At 39.3% G+C, this 9,974-nt stretch overlaps 1 protein-coding gene across 1 annotated transcript in view; it reads right to left on the reverse strand.

Moving 5' to 3' along the window:
* The window catches only part of LOC124000318 (syntaxin-1B), a 55,641-nt gene extending 46,516 nt beyond the window's left edge, over nt 1-9,125 (reverse strand). Inside the window, exon 1 of the mRNA XM_046306592.1 lies at nt 8,827-9,125. Within this exon, the coding sequence (XP_046162548.1) occupies nt 8,827-8,856 (30 nt within the window). The 5' untranslated portion in view covers nt 8,857-9,125. The remainder of the gene's footprint in view (nt 1-8,826) is intronic.
* Nucleotides 9,126-9,974: the final 849 nt, after the last annotated feature.

Raw genomic sequence — 9,974 nt, forward strand, 5'->3', positions numbered from 1 at the left:
CAGAATTCCGCTAGACAGCCACATGATCTCATCTGACTGATCAACCCGCTACTCCTCTGACTTGTATGGGCACAGTCGGACACAGAATTCTCACAAAAGTAGGATGGATGCCAGAGCGAAAGTAATTATTCAGCGTGTTAATTTAGTGGCTAAAATTGTTGACGGGAGTAAGTGGTCTGGCCTGGAATGGCCAGTCAGCATGTTTTTCTTTAACCTACGTTGACATTTTAAAAATGCAAGCTATTCTTTATATAGCACATAGTAAAACCAATTGAGTAAAAGTGGAGTAGGAATTATCAGATGGTTTTTGGACTTTCTGGAACTCATTTGAAGTTATAACACCTGGGAGAAATGACTAGCTGTACTGAGGTAAACTGAACTATATCACAAAAAGGCAGGGCAGACATCCAGGTAGTTTCTATATCATAGATAAACAACATGTGACAGATTCACCAGTGTGAGGTGAGTAAAACTCAAAGACAGAGACCGAGGCTGTTCCTGAGTACCCTAAGCCTACTAGACTAGTGTTAGCCTATAACCATACCTCCAAACCCAATCCACACAAAATACATACTACACTCGGAGCAAAGGCTATTTGTTGTCCACCTCAAGTGATTTCTCCCTCCATTGTCCAGTTCATTGCCATTGAGAGGAATTTAGATGCTAAAAACATGCCTCGAAGGGTAATTTGTACTGTCTAATGTGTCCACCACGTCAAGGGCACATGTACCAGTCTGTAAGTACCAGTTGGCAAACCGATCCCTCGGTCAGATGAAAGACGTCTAGCTGGAAGAAATCCGTCACATTCCCTCCTGCTATTTAATCCTGATTAGCATTTTTTTTTACTACATTGTTGAACTTTTGTGTCTCCACGACTACAATTTCAGGCTTAATTACTTTTTGGTTTGACAGAGTGCAAATAAGATCCCTCTGCTTAAATGACTTTGGAGGACTCAAAACACACATAACTCATTCAACTTGGGTCTGCGCAACCTTGTTTACTCGGGAATAAATACAATTTAGGACCTATCTACCGGTAGTTCTAGGTTTGTGTTTGTATTGTGTGTACCACTGAAAAGCACTGTGGTTTTAAATATATTGGCTGTCTCTGCCCTTGGTTGCATATGACCTCTCAGAACACTGCGCCCGTCCCACATCATCCCCCACTCTACCACAGACGAGCTAGACTTTAGGCTAAACCAGGAAACTCTGGCTTTTCCTGGGTCATTCATTTCCAACATGGCTGCCGTTATGACTCACCGTTTGATACAAACACATCTTTAGAATAGATAATGCACATCCTTGACCTCTCCTGGAATCTACTCTCCATCCACAAAGCATCATGCCTTAAGGAAAATACTCAACACGGAGCGACCAGTATTCTCTGGTGCAATCCGCTATTACATTGATGTGGCATGTAGTCAGGGGTGGTGCTCATACATAATGTATTACTAGCTGCGGTAATCACTCATGGGGGAGTGACTATTGGATGGCCATCAAATGGAGACGCTCTGCGAAACATTTTGTGACCCCATTCCTTTTGAAAAGAATCCACTTAAGGATAAGAATCATTTCAAACAATGTGTTGGGGGGGGGGGGGGGGTAATGATAGCCTATACATCTACTAACTGCATCACATGCAAATCGCCACTGAGGTCTCTGATATCATTTGTTTAGCAGTGAGCATGTTGACATTTTAGGGTCAGTTAGGATTACTGTCTCTTAGAAACTTTATAGAAATGTCCTAATATGGAATTGTGTAACATAAAAGATGTATACTTCAAATAAAAGACAACATTAAAAGTAGAGGAACATTTTAACTTCAAATGTGCCAATAAAATCCTTTACAGAAGCCGCTACAAATAGATGCAAACATGTCAAATGCATTCAGTACAGCAGAACTGCTAGGCCATGGCTTTGAGACAGAACTTCCCTCACATAGATTTTAACATGCCGTTATTTACCTAAATATGATCATTTCTGAAGTACATCCAACAGAATTCAGTCATACACTTTGACCAAACCTCATTCAGCGTGTATAATACGCTAGTGTCTCTGTCCACTCCCCTGTACACAGTTCTGCTCTGCGTTTTTAAAGTGGTGGTTTGTGCCATGCCCTTCAATGACTCAATGACAGCTTAAGGCACAATAGAGGCAAGATATATCGCAAATTTCATGTGGCATAATCTTTATTACGGCTGGCAAATTGTGCTTTGCTATCATTTGTATTCTACTACCATTACACCACGTTAGCCCTATTAGCTTTAGTATAATTTTGTGCTGAGGGAGCCTTAATTAACCCTTGTTGTCAAAGGTCAAAAGGTTATAGAAGGTTCACTCGTTCATCAGCTGCTATCTGTGTTTGCTTGTATCCATTTCGATGATGGATTGTCAATAAACATAGGCTTTTGATTCAGAATAGATGGCTATAAATGTCTCCTCTTCCAGCCTTATTCTCAACAGCCTTGATAAAAATACAAACAATGTCATCTTAAAGTTGTTTCATTGTTATATCACTGCAATAACAATGTTTTGCAACATTTAAGTATGGTACTGTATAATCTGAGCTAAACGTGTTGCTAACGTAGATGTGTGGGACATGTTTGTACAGGTGAATGTTTCAATATACAGTTCCTTCAAAAAGTATTCACACCCACTTTGACTTTTTCCATAGTTTGATGTGATAGAAAGTGGAATTAAAATTTTTGGTCGACGATCTACACAAAATACTTTGTAATTTCAAAGTGGAAGAAATATTCTAGCATTTATGAAAAATGTATGAAAAATAAAACACTAATATATCTGAATTAGCTAAGTATTCATCCCCCTGAGACAATACATGTTAGAACCCCCTTTGACAGTGTGAGTCCTTCTGGGTAAGTCTCTAAGAGCTTTGCACACCTGGGTTGTACAATATTTGCACATTATAATTTTTTTAATTCTTCAAGCTCTGTCAAGTTGGTTGTTGATCATTGCTAGAAAGCCAAAGTCTTGCCATAGATTTTCAAGCCCGATTTAAGTCAACATTGTAAATAGGCCACTAAGGAACATTCGATGTCATCTTGGTAAGCAACTCCAGTGTAGATTTGGCCTTGTGTTTTAGGTAATTGTCCTACTGAAAGGTGGATTCGTCTCCCATTGTCTGTTGGAAAGAAGACTGAACCAGATTTTCCTCTAAGATTTTGCCTGTGCTTAGCTATATTGAATTTATTTTTATTCTAAAAAACTCTGTAGTGCTTGCCAATGACAAGCATACCCATAACATGATGCTGCCACCAACATGCTTGAAAATATGAAGAATGGTACTCAGTGATGTGTTGTGTTGAATTTGCACCAGACATTGAATTCAGGACAAAAAGCTAATTTCTTTGCCACATTTTTTGCAGTATTACTTAAGTACCTTGTTGCAAATGATATTTGTATTCTATACAGGCTTCCTTCTTTTCACTCTGTCATTTAGGTTAGTATTGTGGAGTACAGTAACAACAATGTTGTTGATCCATCCTAATTTTTCTCATATCATAACCATTAAACACTGTAGCTGTTTTAAAATCCCCATTGGACTCATGGTGAAATCCCTGAGCAGTTTCAGTCCTCTCCGGCAACTGAGTTAGGAAGGACGCCTGTATCTTTGTAGTGACTGGGTGTATTGATACACCATCCAAAGCCTAATAAATGACTTCACCTCAAGGGGATATTCAGCTCAGATGTTGTTTTTTACACTACCATTCGGTGCCCTTCTTTGCGAGGCATTGGAAATCTGTGCTTGAAATTCACTCCTCGATTGAAGGACCTTACAGATGTGTGAATACTTATTGACTCCAGACATTTTTTTTACACATTTCTAAAATGTTCTACAAACAAAATTCCACTTTGACATTATGGGGTATTGTGTGTAGATCAGTGACACAAAATCTAAATGTAATCCATTTTGAATGTAGGCTATAAAACAACTAAATGTGGAAAAAGTAAAGGGATGTGAATGCTTTCTGACGGCACTTTATATACATTACCACAGAACTCTACAGGAAAAAGCCTGTCAATGCATATAAAGGTGTGCTGTCTAGGCCGGAGACGGAAGTCAAACAGTCCTTTCCTCTGGCGCAATCAGGGAGTTTCAGCTTGTGTCTTACTAGAATCCCTGTTTATCTGGGACACATTGCATGGTAGGGAGGTGAATGATGTTTTTCTCACTCTTAAACTTCCGTCGTGGCATACATGTGGTGAATATGAACGCTAAATACCTGTGGTGAATATGAACGCTAAATACCTGTGGTGAATATGAACGCTAAATACCTGTGGTGAATATGGATGCTAAATACATGTGGTGAATATAAATGCTAAATACATGTGGTGAATATGGATGCTAAATACATGTGGTGAATATGAATGCTGAATAAATGCTAAATACATGTGGAATGAAATATGAATATGAATGCTAAATACATGTGGTGAATATGAGCTAAATACATGTGGTGAATATGAATGCTAAATACATGTGGTGAATATGAATGCTAAATACATGTGGTGAATATGAATGAAATACATGTGGTGAATATGAATGCTAAATACATGTGGTGAATATGAATGCTAAATACATGTGGTGAATATGAATGAATGCTAAATACATGTGGTGAATATGAATAAATACATGTGGTGAATATGAATGCTAAATACATGTGGTGAATATGAATGCTAAATACATGTGGTGAATATGAATGCTAAATACATGTGGTGAATATGAATGCTAAATACATGTGAATATGAATGAATATGAATGCTAAATACATGTGGTGAATATGAATGTGAATATGAATGCTAAATACATGTGGTGAATATGAATGCTAAATACATGTGGTGAATATGAATGCTAAATACATGTGGTGAATATGAATGCTAAATACATGTGGTGAATATGAATGCTAAATACATGTGGTGAATATGAATGCTAAATACATGTGGTGAATATGAATGCTAAATACATGTGGTGAATATGAATGCTAAATACATGTGGTGAATATGAATGCTAAATGCATGTGGTGAATATGAATGCTAAATACATGTGGTGAATATGAATGCTAAATACATGTGGTGAATATGAATGCTAAATACATGTGGTGAATATGAATGCTAAATACATGTGGTGAATATGAATGCTAAATACCTGTGGTGAATATGAACGCTAAATACATGTGGTGAATATGAATGCTAAATACATGTGGTGAATATGAATGCTAAATACATGTGGTGAATATGAATGCTAAATACATGTGGTGAATATGAATGCTAAATACATGCTAAATACATGTGGTGAATATGAATGCTAAATACATGTGGTACATGTGAATATGAATATGCTAAATACATGTGGTGAATATGAATATGAATGCTAAATACATGTGGTGAATATGAATGCTAAATACATGTGGTGAATATGAATGCTAAATACATGTGGTGAATATGAACGCTAAATACATGTGGTGAATATGGATGCTAAATACATGTGGGGCTAAATAAAGCAACACAGGGAATCGAGGCACACAAAGCTTTAAGCAAAACGACACAAAATATACAGTAACTGGAATAACAGAATGTTTTGCTAATTCTGCATTGGGCACCATTATGTCACTGATATGTTATAAACCTGTTATAAATAAGCTTACCCAGTAGGTACAAATTGGATGCATGTATTGAATGTATGGCTCTGCCAGTCAAGGCCATAAGTAAATGTTACTGATATTCAAGACAGTATAAATGACATAATGCTCTATAGACTACCAATATGAGAGCGGTTGGCAATGCTATAGGCCTATACATAAAACAGTCCAGAAGAGCATCCACTTTGCAACTAAAATGACACTTTGGCTGCATTAAGAAAGGCAGCCCAATTATTGTCACGCCTTGGTCTTAGTATTTTGTGTTTTCTTTCTTTATTTGGTCAGGCCAGGGTGTGACATGGGTTATTGTGGTGTGTTTTTGTCTTGGGGTTTTGTGGGGTGTCTACGTAGTCTATGGCTGCCTGAGGCGGTTCTCAATCAGAGTCAGGCGATTATCGTTGTCTCTGATTGGGAACCATATTTAGGCAGCCATATTCTGTGAGTGTTTCCTGGGTGATTGTTCCTGTCTTTGTGTTTGCACCAGATAGGGCTGTTTCGGTTTTCGTTATTTCATTTCGTTATTTTTGTAGTTTCTGTATGTATAGTTTTTCCTTCATTAAAATATATCATGAATCATCATCACGCTGCATTTTGGTCCGATCCTTGTTCCACCTCTTCGTCAGAGGAGGAGATAGAAGAGAGCCGTTACAATTATGATATTTCACTAATTAGTCGTTTGACTAATCAGATCAGCTCTGAGAAAGATCTGACATGAAAAGATATGATGTAATTGGTCAGAAGACCAATAAATGGTAAAAAAAAAAACAATATATCAGAATTGGGGTGCCTGTCGAAATCCAGCCATATAACCAATCAAAATAAAAATGCACACACAAAATTTTGCACTGAATAAATGTATTGTGTCATCATGCAGAAATATTAAGGACATTGGGTGAGTGATATATTTTGGTATTGGGAGAACAAATCAAGCATGTGTGTGTGTGTCAATGAAAGAAAGCAATATTAATTTTATGACATCTGTAGCCTATAATGCGTAGAAATATGATTTAGAATAAGAAATCTATGCCTGTGCCTTTTCAACCCCCAGAATTTGGCTCAAGGTTTCAGTTTCATTTTAGGTATATGATACATAGTGCGATTGAGCTTCGATTATGTCCCTTCTTAGCAACCCCTACCCGTAATACCCAGTTTATAATCAATACAATTGGTACAGATATTGTGCAGCAACGCACGAGCGCACCCCCTCAGTCTATCAGCCGTCTCTTTGGATTACACCGGAATAGTCGGTATAGACATGGTAAATATAGCCGGCCAATCTTTTGCTCACTCACACATGTAGCACATTCGGTAAAACCCGTGCAGACAGGGCTTGCTCAGAGTAGGACGATGTAGCGCGCAACGTATACGTCACTGTGATGTTGACGATTACATAAAATGTAATTATTACCCAATCATATAACATCTGTTGCCAGAATTACGTGATATTCGACCATTACAATATAACATCAACAATATAATTTTCATAGAACTTAGACTGACGGTAGTGATTATTTATCCATTTCACTTCAGATGGCATCCATTATTTCGGGTAGGTGGGGTGGGGTGGGGTGGGGGGGTACAAAACCATAAATTACAGGTAAAGAAATAACGAAAATCCGTCTCAGAGAGAAAGGTAAATCTACAAAATGAACACGTCTAATAAACGCTCTTATGGTTCGTTTGGACATGTAAGCATCATAGCCGAGAGATTTCTGTAGCCTAGTCTCGTTGAATCTACAGTGGGCAGTGAGGCAAGTGCCTAGTGTCTGACTGAGTATGGATCTAGCTGTGTTCAGCGTTTCAGTGGGAAGGCACAGGAAGGGGGCACAGAATTCATGCAAGGTGAATCCGCTGACCATGGGCTATCTCAGGAACAGTGGCACAATCACAATCATGTGCTATAATGTTCACAGCAGTATAGTCTGTATTGGCTCTACATTTGGATATAATAATCACACTCACGCACACGCACACGCACACGCACACGCACACACACGCTTTAGATAAACGTGCAGAGCGGCAGTGAGTCCAGGCGTTTCCTCTGATATTTTATTGATCTCCAGCGGTTGTAGGTTGGGCTACGCCAAAAATGCCATGCATGCTTCGGGCCTCATATCGATTTTATTGCCTTGTTTTTCAATTAAACCTAGACAGACACATTGCACAAACATATGACAGTGGCTATCCTCATGGCATATATCTAGTCATCGAATGTGTTGTAAACCGGTATGAATGTGGTTTTCCAATTCAGGAAAAAAACGAAACCCTGGTGCAGATCCTGCCATAGCATGGTGTCGCCAAAGCAAACCCAATTGAACCTTACAGACGCATAGTTGGGAGAGAGCTACAATTCTGTCCGCCTTGATTGAATTTGAGTCTAATACAAGGAATAGTGTAAACTATACCCCATTGTAGAGGCCAGTTATAACAAAATGTACAATCTCACATGACCCCCCACCCCCACTTTATTCGACCCCGTCCTACTCCTATAAAACGCTCTCTCCATCAACTATCTAGAAAAAGGTCAATCCGATCGGTTGAGGTAATTCTGAACAAATATTTCGTTCTACCAAGGGTTGAAGAACAATCGTTAACGGTGTTTGCAGGGATTGCTTGGCTAGGAGGACTATAAGCTATGATAGCTTTCATCCACTGTATTTTACCACTGTTAAGGGTAGCTGTCCATCCATATTAGCCAGCAATAAGAATTCATAAGCTTATATTGATTTGGGTGATTTCTAGCAGGAGACTATCTATGGTAGATGTGTTTGTTTTATATTATTGCCTGTCTGCCTGCCTGTAATGCTAATAGCCCTATACTATTTTCTCAAATCACTGCATTTTAACGGACCATTAATAGAGAAGTCATATTTTATCCTGCTCATATTACGTGTATGATCATCAGTGCACGCACGCGGGCACCACTCGGCTATTGACACTGATGGAAAGACACATTCGAATGCGTAAAATATAAATGAATAGCCTAAAGATATCCGCCTCTGTATTTTTGGTAAGAACCGAAACCTCACATATTTGTTATGTTTGCGGTGAAGTAGCGCTCAGCAAGGAGATGTCAGACGCTGACGCCCGATTGCGCTGAGGATTCGGAAGGGAGGAGAGTGTGGAACCAAGGGAAGAGGGCAGGAATAGTATAAATATGTAAGCTTACACTTCGTAGTTCTTGTGTACGATCCTTCATTGTTTCCCCGCCGTGCTGGCTAAAATATAATCGCCTGGGTTTTTCCGCCTCGTTGTCTTCTTATGTCCAAAGGTCCGACAATTTGATATTTTCTTCTAGTATTCAAATGAGGGGATAGCTTATGAGTCTCCTCTGTTAGCTACCTTCTCTGCCTTTTTCCCTTTTCTCTAGTCCCCCCTCTACCGTGCTTGTGCGTCCTCCTTGGCGGTGCAGTGTCGCCCCGCAGCGCGCTCCGACTCCAGCAAACGAATGCGATACGAGCGCGGTACTGATGCTGCAAAAAAAAAAAAGGATGAAAAAAGAAGCGATGCGGAGGGATGGAACTCTGTGCGCACGCGCGGTCTCCCTCTCTCCATCTCTAACACTTTACCTGCTATCCCTCCCCCTCCGCCCTTTTTCCCTTCGGTGTCTATCCGCAGCGCGTAATCGGTCGGCGCTCCAAGCCAACCAGTGAACTGTAGTTTGTTTTAGGTGAATTAAAATCATTTGGTGGAATTCAATCCACGTGCATGGAGACTGGGTAGGGCAACGGAAACCCCAGCCCCCCTTCCCAAAGGAGCGGTTTCCTCAAGGGGCTCAGGGTGGTCTATAGTGGCAGGCAGAAGGAAGTGAGATAATCAGAGGATGAGGGGATGTTACCCCCATTAAACACGTTTTTTTAAATTATCGGAAGCCACCACTTCAATGCACAAGAGCTCTATTTATGAGCTGTCCACCACAAACTGGCAAACGCCATCATAATGACTGGAATAGAAGTCAGCTGTAGACTAAAAGGCAATGTAGCCTAATGATTTAGAGAATTCGATATCAGACTTTACTTTCTGTTTTAATATTAGGCTAATGCAGACTATTTTACTGATAGGCCTAGATTTTGAAAACCGTAACAAAATTGTATAAGGTAAAACAAAAAAAAGTAAAAGTTATTAGATTGTTATACATCTAGACCTGCGTTCTAATCGCCTATAACCTGAGGCAAATGACATCAAAGTTGTTTCAACATTTCTTTGCTTAATTCAATTAGAATAGGCTACCATGTTAGATTTCTTTGTGAGTCTACATCTTGTGTCAAAGTTATCTTATTGTATACCGTATTCAGTGGCCTTTCCCCCCAAACCAAC

Source organism: Oncorhynchus gorbuscha, linkage group LG16, assembly GCF_021184085.1.
Source record: "Oncorhynchus gorbuscha isolate QuinsamMale2020 ecotype Even-year linkage group LG16, OgorEven_v1.0, whole genome shotgun sequence".
Classification (NCBI taxonomy): domain Eukaryota; kingdom Metazoa; phylum Chordata; class Actinopteri; order Salmoniformes; family Salmonidae; genus Oncorhynchus; species Oncorhynchus gorbuscha.